This window comes from Protopterus annectens, chromosome 10.part0 (assembly GCF_019279795.1).
Source record: "Protopterus annectens isolate FY-2018-M chromosome 10.part0, PAN1.0, whole genome shotgun sequence".
Taxonomy (NCBI): domain Eukaryota; kingdom Metazoa; phylum Chordata; order Ceratodontiformes; family Protopteridae; genus Protopterus; species Protopterus annectens.
The window spans coordinates 878,736,294-878,753,846 of NC_056744.1; the positions used below are offsets into that span (position 1 = coordinate 878,736,294).

The 17,553-nt window shown below is 46.3% G+C and overlaps 1 protein-coding gene across 1 annotated transcript in view; it reads left to right on the top strand.

Moving 5' to 3' along the window:
* The window catches only part of RPL5 (ribosomal protein L5), a 363,001-nt gene that overhangs the window by 227,545 nt on the left and 117,903 nt on the right, over positions 1-17,553 (top strand). Inside the window, exon 7 of the mRNA XM_044085678.1 lies at positions 12,589-12,677. Coding sequence (XP_043941613.1) covers positions 12,589-12,677 — 89 coding nt within the window. The remainder of the gene's footprint in view (positions 1-12,588; positions 12,678-17,553) is intronic.

Genomic DNA, 17,553 nt, shown 5'->3' on the forward strand with positions numbered 1-17,553 from the left:
ACCAAAGTTCAAAATGCTGACTCTACAGCAACTCCTTCCCATGCTGGGCAAGGGGTCTTGGCTGATTACTCTGGACCTCAAGGAGGCATACCTGCATGTCCCTATCAGACACAGCTGCAGAAGATACCTCAGATTTCTTGCAGGGCCAGAGCATTATCAATTCTCAGCATTGCCATTTGGCTTATCTACTGCGCCCAGAGTATTCACAAAATGCCTGGCTTCAGTAATTGCTCATTGCAGGCTCCAGGGGATCCAAATTTACCCATACCTGGACGACTGCCTCATACAAGCGGACGACAAATTGATGTTGACAAAAAACTTGGACTATGTCATACGATTACTTCAAGCTCTGGGATACACAGTCAACTTCAAGCTCTGGGATACACAGTCAACTTCCAAAAGTCAAGACTTCAGCCATACCAGCAAATAATCTTCTTAGGAGCCAAATTAGACACAGCCTCTCAAATGGCTTACCTGACAGAAGACAAGCAAGAGAAGTTAACTCATTTATTTCAAAGGTTTGGCAAAACTTACCCAGATGACTGCAAGGAGATTCCTACAGGCCCTGGGTTACATGGCATCCTGCATTCTCCTGGTTCCATTAGCAAGACTACACATGAGAAAGCTTCAATGGTACCTAAAAAGCCTATGGTCTCAGCACAGCAACAACTTAGAGACAACCATACCGCTCATTCCATGCCTACAAAAAGAATTCCTATGGTGGGCCTCGGTAAGCCAGGCAAACACAGGTATATCATTCAAAAAACCACAGATAACACAGACCATGACCACAGACGCCTCAGACCTTGGATGGGGGGGCGCACATGGAAGGCAGGTGTATACAAGGACAATGGTCTCCAGAGGAAACACATCTGCATATAAACCAAAAGGAAACGCTGGCAGTAATGCATGCCATCGAGGCCTTTCAACACCAACTTCAGCAAGGCCATTTACTGATACGGACAGACAACACCACTGTGATGTGGTATATAAACAAGCAAGGGGGCACCCATTCTTACCCCCTTTGCAGACTGACAATGCATCTTTGGGAAAAATCACTGAGCCTAAACATTCAGTTACAATCCCAGTTTGTTCCAGGCAAAGACAATGTGCTGGCGGACAGCCTAAGCAGGAATTTCACAGATCCACACGAGTGGAGGCTACATCCGAAGATCTTCACACAGCTCACTTCGACATGGGGCAGGCCAGAAGTAGACCTATTTGCCTCTCACCTCAACCATCATCTACAAAATTTCTGCTCAAGGACATACCATCCACAAGCTTGGAAAATAGATGCTCTCTCATTCAACTGGAACTTCCTAAAATCTATGCATTCCCACCTCTGCCACTGATGACCTCAGTATTACTAAAGATCAAAGCAGAGAGACCCAAGGGGATCCTAATAGCTCCGGACTGGCCAAGACAACACTGGTATCCACTACTACGGAGCATATGTCACACCAAGAAGTGGGCCCTTCCCCAATGGCCCCTACTTTTGACTCAACACAACTTCAAAACAGTGCATCCAAACCTTCAGACACTGCAGCTAACAGCCTGGGAGATCCCATGAATAACCTCAACCTATCTCTCTCCAAGGAAGTTCAGCGGATACTAACAGAGGCTCGAAGACCATCCACCAGAAAGGTTTACTTAGCAAAATGGAAGAGATTCAGCATTTGGAATACCAGCAAGGGACATGATGCATCTTTATTGAGCATCCCACTCATCCTGGAATATTTGGCAGATATGCTAAAAAATGGACTCTCATATTCTTCCATAAAGATACATGCATCAGCTATTTCAGCTAGATATAACACTGATCCGCCTGTCTTTTCACATCCTTTGCTAAGGCAATTCCTCAGGGGAATCAAGAACATTAAGCCACCAAGAAAGGCTCCAGTGCCAGCCTGGGACCTCAATTTTGTCCTAGAAAAACTGACTCTACCTCCATTTGAGCCAGCAGCTTCAGTTGACTTGCAATTTCTCTCCTGGAAGACGGCTTTCCTGTTGGCAATTACCTCAGCAAGAAGGGTTTCGGAACTACAGGCCCTAATGGCAATACCACCGTTCATAATTTTCCACAGAGACAGGGTTTCATTAAGGACCAACCCTACTTTTATGCCAAAGGTGGTATCTAGGGTTTCTTTAAATCAAGTTATTCATCTGCCTGCTTTCTTCCCCAATCCTGAGAATAAGGGGGAACGACTGTTACATACCTTGGACATTCACAGACAACTTCGATACTACCTGGACAGAACCAAGACCAGTAGGAAGTCTGAACAACTTTTTTAGCTTATGCCCCTGCAGTCCAAGGAAAAGCAATTTCAAAACAGACTATTTCAAAATGGATTGGACATTGCATCAGATTCTGTTATTCCTTTCATGGAAAGACTGTTCCAGCCAATGTCAGACCACATTCCACCAGAGCTACAGCCACCTCTACAGCATTCTTAAGAGGGGTGCCTACTAAGGACATTCTAGAAGCTGCTACATGGAGCTCCGTGCATACATTCTCCAAACACTACAATCTCCCTCTATACTCCAGATCCAGAGCAGGTTTTGCTTCGGCAGTCCTGCAGGGTTCGATTGCCACACCATCTTTTTCCTAGAGCATTCCTCTTCCCCCAGCTAAGCTATGGTATTCTACCCATATGTTATGACTGCAGTTGCATTCTTGAAGGACATAGTACAGTTTTGTACCTACCATAAATGTAGATGTCCTATAGATATGCAACTGCACTTGGATTTTCCCTCCCTCCATACCCCTCTATGCCTAGGGTCCACTCCTATCCCTGTTTCTCTTAGATGGGGATATCTGTTACGGTGTATCTGTTTATTGCTCATTTATTTGTCTGGAATCCTGTTTTTGTCTTCCACTTTGATTACAGCCTTCCTTGGAGGGCACCTGGCATCTGGGGCAAGAAACACTGAAGAAAATGGCGTCGGCTGATGCTTATGTACTCCAGCCGCTCTGACGTCAGAGAGAAATGCGACATCAGCCGACGTCGGACCCAGACTTTGGAATCCGGCCGACCGAGGGCTGCCACTGCAGTTGCATATCTATCGGACATCTACATTTATGGTAGGTACAAAACTGTACTTTTCCCTCCCTCCTTCCCCTCTTGGGACAGGCCTAATGGCTAACACCTACACATACAACCTCATTGGGGTATTCTTTTATGGTGTATTTGCTTGCAACTACTGTTTTTTGATTATATTGCATTGCTTTATTACATAAATTTATGTTTTGCCTTCCATCTGGGGGCACCTGACTTCTGGGGCAAGAAAAACTTAAGAAAATGGCATCGACTGGTTCTTTTATACCCCTGTCGCACTGACGTCAGGGAAGAAGCGACGACATCCGATGCCAGACCTAGACTTTGGAATTCGGCTGACCGAGGACCCGCCTGACGGCAGGAAAACCCATCTGTTATGACTGCAGCTGTATTAGCACTCTAACATCTACATTTATGGTAGGTACAAAACTGTACTTTTCTCCAACTGGCACATCCACGGAGGTTATTCAAGCGTGACTTTCTGATGGGGAGAGGACCTGATTCGCCCAGACACCCTTTACCAGCTTCCTTTTCCGAGGAGTCTTCCCCTATTCCTTCTTTTCCTTTGGATCCGTGGCCTACGCCTCCTCAGACCAGACCTAGCACACCCTCACAAACCAAACACTTGTCTGCTTCCTCTGAGGGTATCCTGGATTGGCAAGCATTTTCCTAATCCCTTTTCAGGGCCGTCATGGCCCTTGGGCCTGCTACTTAATCTTCTGATGAGTCCCTTTCTTAACTTCTCAACTAGCCTCCCCCTTAGGATACTACACACCAGAAGAGGACTCCCTAGAAGGTGATTCCCCACCAGAATGCAGTATATTTGTGGAAACAATTACCAAAATGAGGGAGTATTTGTCATTTGAGTGTAATCTCACTTGAGAGGTTCAAAAAAGATATGAGCTTCTCCAGATGAAATCCCCCTCAGCCATTCCTGTATACTTGGATGCCTTTGCTCATCCTCTAAAATTCCTGATTCTCAGCTACCTGCATCAGAGACCAGACAGATTGTGTAAAGTACCTGACAACTGTAAATCTCATTAAGCCCCCCCCCCTCGCATACCCTACTGTAATTGCTGTAGCACCAGATAAGAAATCCAGACAGATCCCCTCTTTGCCTCCATCAGATAAAAACAGCAAAATGATGGACAGGTTAGGAAATTTATACATGTTATACCTTGGTCTTCAGAGTAATGAACTTCAGAACAAAAGGCATTCATATCTACCCTTAAGTCCTTATCCAAGCAGATCATCCAGATACCCTCCAAAGGCATTTTCTGTTCACCATTTCCCTCTGGCTTCGCGGTTAACCAGCTCAAGTCCTCCTTGACCTCCTACCACCCACAAAATCAGGTGATGTCCTTCAAGGATGCAACTGCAGTCCTTACATATGGGTTGTCCTGCCTCAGGCAGCCCTTCGGTCGGCCGGATTCAAAAGTCTGGGTCCAGCGTCGGCTGATGTCGCCCTTTCCCCGACGTCAGAGCGCCTGGGGTATAAAAGTGTCAGCCGACGCCATCTTCAGTATTTCTTGCCGCGCGGCACCCGAAGCAGAAGCAGTTCGCAAGTGCCGGTCAACCAGCTCCTGTGTGTTCAGCTACTGAAGTCTTCAAAAAAGCTAAGTACCCCGTTGGGGACCTTTTCTTGCCTCAGCCGATGTCAGATAAAACTGTAAAAGTTAATAATTGTTTAACTTGTGGGAAACAAATACCTCATAAGGATTTCCACTCTTACTGCTTACCCTGCCTAGGCCCAGAACACAATGTCTCGGCCTGTACAGCTTGTGCTTCTTTCAATAAACGCACTCTTAGGCGTCGGACAGAGTTTGCACAGGATTATTTTGGGGAAGATTTCTGTTATATCATGCCGTCGGAGCTTCCGACAGCACATTTATCTAAAAAACGGAAGGATAAGGACCGACACCCGCGGTCTCTGCCAACACCACGCTTAGGCCTACCGCGAGTGTCTCTGTTTCTTCTGAGCCGGTTTTACAACCGCTACAGATCGACACCGCCCCACCGGTTACTTCGATACCGGAGGCCAGCTCTGTGCCAGTTTTTGTTCTCCCCTCTGAGACCGTAGCCCAGGATATTTCTGACACCATTTCAGTGGATAAGGCTACTCCAGCACGCGGGGCTGCCAGGCCTCCAGTGTCTATGTCCATTAAGGCCTACACACGTGCTAAGGCTGCCAAACAGGCTAAGTCTCTCCCTCAAAGATCTGTTTCTCTGGGATCCACTTCTGGTTCTCAAATTTTGAGTTGAGCTGAGGACCTTATTTCTTTAATTAGGGGTTCTCAGCTACATCCAGATAGAGGCTCTCAGCCGCCTTCTGTCAAGAGGCCTAGGGTTGAGCAGGTAGATCCCCAGTCCTCCGATGAGGCCTCAGGTGATTCTGCACATTCAGACTACCAAGAGGAGGCCTTCCCGGCCTACGAGGATTCTGATTCGGAGGAATCCATTCCCTCTGCTTCTCCTGAGGAGTTTTCCTTTGGGGAAACGCTTCATTCCATGAGGGAACACTTCTTCAAATGGCAAGACCAAGACTACTCAGATTCTAGGAAAAGGTTAAGGGAATTTTTAAAGCTACCTCAGCATAGACACTTAGCTATTCCTCCAGTTTTAAATGTTTTAGATGATGTGTACTTAGAATCTAGTGTTTCCCCTGACTCCCTCCCCCCTGCCCCTGTCAAGCCAGACAGGTACTACAGGGTCCCAGACATACATCAATTTCTGTACAAGGGCCATACTGCTGAACCTGAAACTATTTCTCAGGGGCCTAAAGGGGTTTCCTCCACTACTGCTAAGAATCCACTTCCTTCGGAAAGAGATTCTAGGGCTTTAGAAAGGTGGGGCAAGAAAGTATATACATCTTCCACCCTTTCTATGCGAGCATTAAATTGTCAATTTCATATGATTCAGTATCAGGAATACATGTTGGATGACTTGCAAAAGAAATTGGCTTCCCCTGAACCATTAGATAGAAAGGGGTTACAGGAATTGGTTCATAATACTCAGCAGGTTTGCAACCATTTCCTTCAGTGTGGATATGATGCATTGGAAGCTTCATGTAGAGCAGCAATGACAGGTGCGGTCATACACAGACATGCTTGGTTAAAGGAACAAGCATTGCCAGACCATGTGAAAATTAAGCTTTTGGACTCACCACTAGAGAAACATAAGCTATTTGGTGCTACTGCACAAGAGGTTTTAAAGAAAATAGAGGAAAAGGCAAAATCAGTGCAAACAGTAAGATTTCTTCCAGGTACAGCCTCCAAGATTCAGCAGGAATTGGCCTTCTAAGCATTGGTCCTTTTCAGACAGACAAATTTCAGAGAGTCAAAAACAGACGTGGCAGAGGAAGAGGGCAAACTCGAGGCTCCTACAGAGGACGTCAATGGCAGCCTCCGAACCAGAGAGGTGGGGCAGGACCTTCCACTGCTCCGCAGGGACAATCTCAATGACTTGACTTTGACTCCGCCATCCAGGGCTCAATTAGAAGCACCTTTGGGCAGAAAATTATCTTTATTCTCACAAAATTGGCACAATATTACAAAGGACAAATGGATACTGGACATAAGAGAAAGGATGCAGATTCCATTTTCATACACTACCAACAAGACATGGCAGGCCAAACCTGCCACCAAATCAAAGGGCAGAGGCACTCAAACAAATAACAAACCTACTTCAAATAAGAGCAATAGAAAAGGTTCATTCTGCAGAACAACGCCAAGGATTTTATTCAGGACTGTTCCTTGTCCCAAGAAAAGAAAACCAATGGAGACCCATTCTGGACTTGTCCGCACTGAATACTTACCTTATTGTGCCAAAATTCAAAATGCTGACTTTACAGCAACTCCTTTCCATGCTGGGCAAGGGGTCTTGGCTGGTAACTCTGGACCTCAAGGAGGCATACCTGCATGTCCCAATCAGACAAAGTTGCAGAAGATACCTCAGATTTCTTGCAGGCTCAGAGCATTATCAATTCTCAGCATTGCCCTTTGGCTTATCTACTGCGCCCAGAGTGTTCACGAAATGCCTGGCATCAGTAATTGCACATTGCAGACTTCAGGGGATACAAATATACCCTTACCTGGACGACTGCCTTATACAAGCAGACAGCCAACAAGCCTTGTTAAAAAACTTGGACTATGTCATTCACCTACTGCAGGCCTTGGGATACACAGTCAATATTCAGAAATCAAGTCTCGTGCCATCCCAACAAATACCTTTCCTGGGTGCCACACTGGACACAAACACCCAGATGGCGTTTCTGACAAAAGAAAAACAAAAACAATTACCAGAATACTTCAGAAAATTGGCAACACACACCCAGATGACTGCAAGGAAAATCCTGCAGGCCCTGGGTTTCATGGCATCTTGCATTCTTCTGATTCCACACGCAAGGCTGCATATGAGGAAACTACAATGGTATCTAAAAAGTCTATGGTCTCAACACTGCCACAGCCTGGGAGCATTGATCCCACTCATTCCATGCCTTCAAAAGGAATTTCTGTGGTGGGCTCAAGCAAGCCAGATAAACAAAGGTCTGCCTTTCAGCAAGCCTCATACAAGTCAAACCATAACAACAGACGCCTTAGACCATGGATGGGGGGCGCACATGGAGGGCAGATGCATTCAAGGACAATGGACACGAAAAGAAAAGCACCTGCACATCAACCAAAAAGAAATGCTGGCAGTGATGCATGCAATCAAGGCCTTTGAAAAGTTCATGCATCAGGGCCATCTACTAATAAAGACAGACAATACCACAGTTATGTGGTACATAAACAAGCAAGGAGGTACCCATTCCTACCCTCTTTGCAGACTGGCAATGAATCTCTGGGATATTTCCCTACAATTGAAAATAGAGCTACAATCTCAGTTTGTACCAGGGAAGGACAATGTTCTGGCGGACAGCCTAAGCAGAAACATCATGGATCCACACAAATGGATGTTGCATCCAGACATTTTCTTACAAATAACTCAAGCATGGGGAAGGCCGGATATAGATCTTTTTGCCTCCCACCTCAATCACCATCTGAAAAAGTTTTGCACAAGGACATACCATCCTCAAGCATGGAAGGTGGACGCTCTCTCCTTCAGTTGGAACCCTCTAACACTATATGCCTTCCCACCTCTTCCTTTCTCATGACCAAGGTGTTACTAAAGATCAAGACAGAGCAAACGAAAGTCGTACTGATAGCTCCAGACTGGCCAAGACAACACTGGTACCCACTGCTACGGAGCTTGACACGCACCAGTCCGTGGCTCCTTCCTCAATGGCCACTTCTTCTGACACAGAACAATTACAGGACACTACACCCCAGCTTGAAAACATTGAAGCTGACAGCTTGGAAGATTCCATGACTATTCCTCAGGATACACTTTCCAAAAGGGTAAAAGATATCATCCTGGAGGCGCAGACCTTCCACTAGAAAAACATACTCAGCAAAATGGAAGAGATTTCTTATCTGGAACAGCAAAAAGGGTCAAGACCCGTCAGTGATGAGCATTCCACAGATCCTAGAATATTTGGCTGAAATGCTCCACAATGGCCTTTCATATTCTTCCATAAAAATACATGCTTCAGCAATATCTGCCAAATATAACACTGATCCGCCTGTATTTTCTCACCCATTGCTAAGACAGTTTCTAAGAGGTATAAAGAACATCAACCCTCGAAGGAAACCACCAGTGCCTGCATGGGACCTCAACTTCATGCTGGAAAAATTAACTCTTCTTCCCTTTGAACCAGCAGCATCTTCAGAGTTGCAATTTCTGTCTTGGAAGACAGCTTTCCTTCTGGCAGTAACCTCAGCAAGAAGAGTCTCTGAGCTACAGGCCCTTATGGCAATACAACCATTTCTCATTTTTCATCAGGACAGAGTTTCTTTGAGAACCAATCCGTCATTCTTGCCAAAGGTGGTATCCAGGGTGTCCCTGAATCAAGCTATTCACCTGCCTACCTTCTTTCCCAATCCTCAAAATAAAGGAGAGAGACTTCTGCACACCTTGGACATACACAGACAGTTGCGCTACTACTTGGACAGAACAAAGTGTTACAGAAAATCTGACCAGCTTTTTGTAGCTTATGCTGCTGGATTGCAGGGAAAAGCAATTTCCAAACAGACAATTTCTAAATGGATTGGAAATTGCATTCGATTCTGCTACTCTTTTTTTCATGGAAAAACTGTGCCATCTGACATCAGGCCACATTTCACCAGAGCTACAGCCACCTCCACCGCCTTTTTAAGAGGAGTGGCAACAAAGGACATTTTAGAAGCTGCTACATGGAGCTCCGTGCATACATTTTCCAAACATTACAACCTGCCTTTATATTCCAGATCCAGAGCAGGGTTTGCTTCTGCAGTCCTGCAGGGCATTTTAGCTACACCATCTTTGTCTTAGTGCCTACCACCCCCAGGTTGGCTATGGTATTCAACCCATATGTAAGGACTGCAGTTGCATAATTGAAGGACATAGTACAGTTTTGTACCTACCATAAATGTAGATGTCCGTTAGGTATGCAACTGCAGTCAGGTTTTCCCTCCCACTTACCCCTCTGTGGTATTCTTTTGGGTTTCTACCCCTCATTTTAGCTACCTGGGGTAATCTTTTATGGTGCATTTGTTTTTATGTTGTTGTACTTGTCTGGAATTTTTTCTCTATTTTCAAAATTTAGCCTTCCTTAGAGGGCACCTGGCATCTGGGGCAAGAAACACTGAAGAAGATGGCGTCTGCTGACGCTTTTATACCCCAGGCGCTCTGACGTCGGGGAAAGGCCGACATCAGCCGACGCCGGACCCAGAATTTGGAATCCGGCTGACCGAAGGGCTGCCTGAGGCAGGACAACCCATATGTGTAAGGACTGCAGTTACATACCTATTGGACATCTACATTTATGGTAGGTACAAAACTGTACTTTCCTGCTGTGCAGAATAAGGAGACCTGATGGCCTTCCTCCCTCCAGAAAAGGTCACATTTTTAATCTCGTGCTTCAAGGACCTAATCCACGGAGCATTTTGGCCAGGGAGTTTCTTCGCCTCTGGCTGGGGTAGCATTGGAAGTGTGGGTGCCACGAAGCCCAAGATTACACATGAGAGAACTGAAGAGTGTTTGGTCCCAACACACCCATCCATTAGAATTTCCGATTCCCTTTCTCCCATGCCTCAAAGAGACTTTGTGGATCCAGCAAGTTCACCTGAAACCAAGATTGCCTGTACAGCCTCTCCCTGCGGATCAACAGATGCATCAGACATGGGGTGGGGGGAGCAGCTGTGAATGGTCTGAAGGTTCAGGGACATTGGGACTACAATCAATGGAAAAAACACAAACGCAAGAGAATTGACTGCCTTTTTCCTTGCCCTAAAGACATTCCTTCTCTTCATTCACCGAGGACCTCTAAATTTTTTCACAGACAAGACCACAGTCCTATGATACATTAAACAAGGGGGAACAAAATCCTCCCTACTTTGCAGGCTGGTTATCCAAGCTTGAGAAATGGCCACCCTCTCCAAAGTAACACTGCAGGCCGTTTACATTCCATCACAAAACAATGTTCAGAGAGATGCTGTCAGCAGGTCAGTATCTTTGAACAACAAATGGATGTTACACAGGTATGTTTCTAGATGTATTCCACTGGTGGGGTATACCTCAACTTGACTTGTTTGCCTCCCCTTAGAACAGGCAACTAAAGCTGTTTTACACAAGGATTCCTCCTCTGGCATGGAGGGTAGATGCATTCTCGATTTCCTGGAAGGGGGGAATGCATGAAGTCCTGCTGAAGATTCAACAGGACAACCTCAAAATCTTGCTGGTGACTCCCTTTTGGCCAAGGCAGCATGGGTTCCCCCTTCTCTTTTCACTAGCCAAGGGCAGTCTCCACAAGTTACCTTAAGGTGGACCTCATCACACAACAGAAGGGATCTCTTATCCACCCACACCTAGAAACCCTCAAACTGACCCTGTGGGTTGTGAACTTCTGATCCCTTTTAGACACCTCTACTCGGAGGACGTGCTTTCTGTCCTGCAGAAGGCCAGGAAACCTACCAGGAGATCCTACCTTTCTAAATGGAAGATTCTCCAATTGGTGTGTCCACAAACTAGATCATTTTCAGGCAGGTGCATCTCTTGTTCTGTTTTGCTTGTGTGAACTTCTGAAGAAAGGACTTTCATAATTCTTCAGTGAAAGTCCATTTATTAGCTATCTCTGTGTGCCTACCTCTTAATCCGCCTTAGCTATCCAGATTAGAGATTAAGCTTTTTCTTGTGGGGTGTGATCCAAATCAGGCCACCAAGAAAACCCATTCCCCCTCCTTGGGACAAGAATTACATTGTAGAAGAACTCACCACTGCACCTTTTGAGCCAGCAGAGTCGGTCTCCCTAAAGATGTGCATTTGGAAAATAGTGCTTCTAGTAGACCTGACTTCGGCTAGGAGGGTGTAAGAGTTATAGGCACTGACTGATATCCCACCATACCTGATATTTCATAAAGGTGGGGTTTCCCTTTGCTCAAATCTATCCTTCATGCCTCAACTGGTCAATGAACTTTCGCTTAACCAGTCCATCCACTTTGCCCACCTTTTTTACCTTCTCTACAGAATGACAATTTCCTTGATGATCACAGGCAACTTTGAATTTTACTTGGACAAGACTAAGACTATAAAGTCTAACCAGTTGTCTCCTTTCACCCTAGAGCTCTGGGGAAAGCTGTCTTCAGACAATTTCTTCATGGATTTCCAAATCGCTTTACTTCTGCTCTTTCCATGGCAAACACCTTCCCTGTGTTGTGAGGGTCCACTCTACCAGTGTTGTTGCCTCCTCAAGGGGGCTTTTTTCAAAGGTTTAGATGCTGCCTGTATACTAGAGGCAGCTACACTGTCTTCAGTCCACACTTTCACTAAATATTACAAGCTGGGTTGTATCTCCAAGGATAGGGCAGGCTTTGCAAAAGCCATACTGCATGCTTTCTTAGATGGTGGTTTTTCTGCCACCACCCATAACACAAGCTAAGCTTTGGTACTCTCCCTCATGTTTAGAATACTGCAACATGGGAATAGAAGGGCATAGAATAGTTGTGTAAAATCTTACATAACTATAGATGTCCTTCTTTTACTTGTTGCAGTATTCCTATCCCATTCTCCTACCCCACTAAGACATCTACCTCTTCATCTCCTTTATGTTCGGTTAACTTTCCCTCTCTGGATGACATCCTGATCAGCTTCCTTAGACTACTGTCTGACTGAAGCATTCATTTCTGATCTTCTCGTGCGGACATCACATTTATGGCCCACGGTTTGTAGTACCCAAGTGTGACGTCCCATGCACCATACAACAGCCAGGCTAAGCTTTTGTATGTGGGCTGGACATTCAAGTTGCCTCAGGCGGAGGATTCCTCATGTTTAGAATACTGCAGCATGGAAGAGAAGAACATCTATGGTTATGGTAAGATTTTACACCACTAATCTTTCTTTTGTAGTGGTAGCATAAAGTGAAAAATATGCATTAAGTGTCTGCTTTAATTTCTGGCAGATGGAAGATCTGTACAAGAAAGCTCATGCTGCTATCAGACAGAATCCTGTTCATGAAAAGAAGCCAAAAAGAGAAGTCAAGAAAAAGAGGTATATTCTCTGTAGTTTACTGTTACTGTAGTCCATGTTAAGTGAACTGTGTGCACACTTCAAAAACTCAGCCAGCTGAACTTGGCATGAAAAAGCAGTGGTAAACAAGTGATGTAGCCTTGATTGTCCAAAGAGATTCGGAGATGGTATTGTACATGGATGTAAACATCATATTACTTTTTTAGTGTCTCTAGTTTACTTATCGGTCATGCGGCTGTCTAATTTTTACAGTTGTTTGCTTTACATTGTTTTTAAAACTTCAGTTTTGTTTACTCGGGCAAGTTATTGGCTTTGTAAGATTTAAGATGTTATTCGCGTTTCACTGTTGCAATCATTACATTTGGGTTGTTTTTCTGCAGGTAGCCCTCAGTTGGCCGTGATATCAGTCTTTGATTCCTGGGTCTGATGCTGTCTCTTCTTCCATGACGTCAGGTTGTCAGGGGTATAAAACATGCAGCCGACACCATTACATCAGTCTTTTCTTGCCATGCGGTGCCCGAAGCAAAAGCAGTTCACAAGTGCCAGTCCGCCGACTCCTGAAATTTTCGATGTTAAGATGTCCTTCTAGGATGCATCTGCAGTCCTTACATATGGGTTGTCCTGCCTCAGGCAGCCCTTCGGTCGTCCGGTTTCCAAAGTCTGAGTCCGGCGTCGGCTGATGTCGCCCTTTTCCCTAACGTCAGAGCGCCTGAGGCAGGACAACCCATATGTAAGGACTGCAGATGCATACCTATCGGACATCTACATTTATGGTAGGTACAAAACTGTACTTTGTCTATCTCGCCTTTGTTCTTGCTGGTTGGTTTCGAAGCCGATCCTCTGCTCCGACTCTGCCATCTTAAATAGCTTGAGAGCTGTTTACTGGCTTGAGGCTACCCCTTATCCCATGATGCCAGCGATAGCTACCCAGGTCTCGTTTCCTGCTTCAGCTGCGAGGTGTCGTTTTTCTGGCTCCGGCTTGTATAGAATTTTTTGTGTAAATTCCCTCTAGAATTTAACTCTTCTAGTATATTATTATTAGCGATAGTGTTGTTAACTGTGGTACTTAATTGTTTATTCTATAGTATCCCTTTTTTGTAGAACTCGTTTAACTTAAGAGAGCTAAATTGTTGTCCAGCCCTCCTCGACAGGTATTTGCTCCATCCACTTCTTTTGATGTTCCTCCTCCAACTCCAATGAGTTAGGAGCTGGAGTTCGTTGGGGTTCGAGTAGTGGAGCTGTCGGCTCTGATAACTCTATCTCCTTCGGTTCTGACGTCTGCTCCGATTTCCTCAGTGGTACTTTCCATCGAGGGATCTGGGTGCCGTGGCTCCCTAGTCGGCGAGTGGCATCGGACCCTTGTCCGACCCCGTTCTCCCTCTCGGAGCTTCAGCACAGGTGAGCTCTGCTCCATCATCTGCCTCTGAGCCACCCCCCTCAGTGTGGAGAAAGATTCCTATTTCTTCGGAATTGGAGCTTTCTCTGTATCGTGGCAGGGATGCATTTGACGTCGTGCGGAGTGTGCGGTCTTCTGAGTCAGCTCCACTTTCAGCCCCACCGACTCCGTTCCCTGTAGTGCCTGTGCCAACCTCTGCTCCTCCTCCAGACCCTAAGCGTAGGGAACAGATGCTCCAAGACACCCCATTGGGTGTTTCCTCCTCTTCCGAGGCCTCCTGATCACGCAGAGGAGCCCCCTTGGAAGAAAGTGTGAGAGGAAGCGCATTGACTCCCCCGAGTTTGTCACTTCTGATACAGACTTAGATGATTCGGAAGGGTCCCAGAGATCCCCCTCTGAAGAGGTTTCCTTCTCGGAAGTCCCAGAAATGCTTAAACAGAGGGGGAACTGGAATCCCCTAGTCCCACCGAGGATGAGTCTGTATTGCTTGATGCTTTCGATTCCCGACCTTCCACCTCCTGGGTTTCTCCGCCTTTCGACCCACTTATGGCAGTGGTGGCTCGAAAGCCTTGTTCCGTTCCGGATACAGTGGAACCAACTCCGAGGAGACCTGGTAAAAAATTCATTACAGCACCCCAGGATAAGCATTTCCTTTCTAAAGGTGTTCCTGTTGATGCCATGGTGGTAACAGCAGCCACTAAAAGAGTTAGCGGAGACCTCTTAGTCTGTCCATCCCCCTAACAAAGAGTGTAGGATGATGGACAGATACAGGAAGCGAATGTTTGCTTCAGCGACCTTCTCTTTGAGGTCACTGAACTACTCATGTCATTTTACTCTACTTCAAAGGGATCTCCTTAAAGAGCTGTGAGATACCCTTCAAGATCCAACAGCTCAGGGAGCACAAGCCAAAGCAGCTTTCCAGCTGGCGACGCTTAATTCTGTAGTTAACTCCTCCATGAGGCTCGTTTCCTATGCAGCCAATGAGGCGAGTATAGCCGCAGGTACAGGTGTGGCCCTTTGGAGGCATGCATGGATGCGGCTGTGTAACTTTGCAGAACCCTTTCGAGCGTCCTTCAACACCCCTTTTGATGGTTCCTTTCTTTTTGGACCACAGGTGAAAGACACTTTGCCTTGGTGTGAGTAAGAAGGCAAGACTCTCTCTCTGCCGTGGGAGTCCATTTTTCCACTCCCTCTAGACCTTACCCCAAAGGTCAGAAGAGTGGTAAGATGTGGTTCCGAAAATCTCAGGGAGCCTTGCCTGACACACGTAGCAATTTTTTTTTTTCCTCCAGAGGCAGAGGGGAAACAACAATAGACGCCGCCCTCGTGGTTCGCAGAACCAGGACAACAGAGAATCTTTCTCTGATAAGCCCTTTCAGCATCCCTGAAGGGTTGCCCGTCTGCTCACCTCTGGAGGCCGTCAGGGGAAGACTTTCACTGTACCCAAAAGCCTGACAAAAGTTAACGCAAGACAGATGGGTACGGTCCATTATATCTGGAGGTTACAAAATTCCCTTCCATCAAACCCCCCTTTCGGTCAAAGAAAACCCTTCCAGATGTTCCACCCAATGTGAAGGAGCAAGCAGTAATAGAAGTTTCAAAACTGCTAGAAAAAAGAGCCATCCTGGAAGTCCTGGCAGACCAGCACGGGTCCGGAACTTACTCAAGGTTCTTTTTAGTACCAAAAAAGACAGAGGACTGGAGACCGATTCTGGATCTCAGCAGACTAAACAGGTCTGTACAAAGAACAAAGTTTAGGATGGTCACGCTACAGTCCATTCTACACTTTCTGGGTCAGGGCAATTGGATGTGCTCTATGGATCTTCAGGACGCATACTACCATATCAAGATGGACAGGCGCTCCAGGAGATATCTTCGCTTCCGGCTGGGGCCAGTCATTATCAGTTCAGAGCTCTGCCCTTTCGTCTCACCACAGCCCCCAGGGTGTTTTACTATATGTATGGCAGAGGTCACGGCTCACCTGAGACGTCAAGGATTCCAGGTGTTTCCATATCTAGACGACTGGCTCCTCACTGCTACCACCAGGCATCAACTCCTACAAGCGCGGGACTACACAATCTGCTCCCAGCTACGCATTACAATAAATTTAGAAAAATCTGCCTTGTTGCCCTGTCAATCTATCACTTGCATAGGAGCAGACTTGGACACAAGGAATATGTTTGCAAGGCTACCACTAGAAAGGGTGTCCGCAGTTCGTCAGCAAGTACAGATTCTAATGCAGAGCAAAAGGATCCAAGTCTGGTACGTCCTTCAAACTCTGGCTTCCATGGCAGCAGCCATTCTTCTAATCCCACTAGCGTGCTTTCATATGAGAATTCTTCAGTGGCTTCTGTTCACACAGTGGTCTTTCCAAGAACTACCCATGACTCACATAATCTTGATCACGGATGCATGCAAAAGACATCTTTCTTGGTGGATGGTCTCCCCACTAATTACTCACGGCAGACCTTTCATACAACCCCCTCCGGTAGCCACAGTGACGACAAACTCCTCCCTGATTGGGGGGGGGGGGCATTATCTGATCAGGACAGTCCAAGGCACTTGGCAACCTCACGAGTACCATCTGCACATAAATGTCCTGGAAATGAGCCGATCTCCTGGTGTGGCAAGCCCTTCAGGACTCTCTTCCTTGTGGGACAATTACTGTTCAAACGGACAACATGTCAGTGGTGTGGTACATCAACAAGAAGGGCAGAACCAGATCCTACCCCCTGTGTTGAGAAGCACTCGGACTTTGGCAGTGGGTGATTTCCTCCCAACGTTTTCTGATTGCGATGCACATCCCTGGGAGATCCAACTTCATAGCGGACAGGCTCAGCAGAGCTATCCTCATGCCTCACGAGTGGTCCCTGAATCAGGAAGTTGCGGATCTTATTTTCCGCATATGGGGACAGCCTTGCTGTGATCTTTTTGCCACCCCCTTCAACAGCAAATACAGCAACTGCTTCTCCCTTCTTCGCTTCCAGGTCACATACTCAGAGACACTCTAGTCCATGATAGGCCTCAGGGACTTCTTTATGCTTTTCCTCCGTTTCCCCTGATACCGAAACTAATACAGAAAGCAAAATCGTTGGGTTGCAAAATGATCCTCATTGCCCCCTACTGGCTTCGACAGATATGGTTCCCATTCCTGAACCATTACCTTCTCTATCAACCCTTAACTCTGGACCCAATTCCAGATCTCCTAATTCATCAGTCAGGCGGGTTGCATCAATCCCTCCAGTTTACAGCTTGGTTGCTCCACTTCCAACCTTAGCCAGGCTTCCCAGCATTTCCCTAGCGGTACGTGAGATTATAGTCTCCTCTCTCAAGTCTACAACTAGGAAAACTTATGCTAGCAAATGGAAACGTTTTTCTTGTTGGGCATAGGCTAGGACTGTGGGTCCGTTTTCAGCCTCAATCCACGAAATTCTGGAATTCCTAGCATAACTGTTTCACTTTGGGTCCGCTACGATCAGGCTACAATTAGCGGCCATTCCT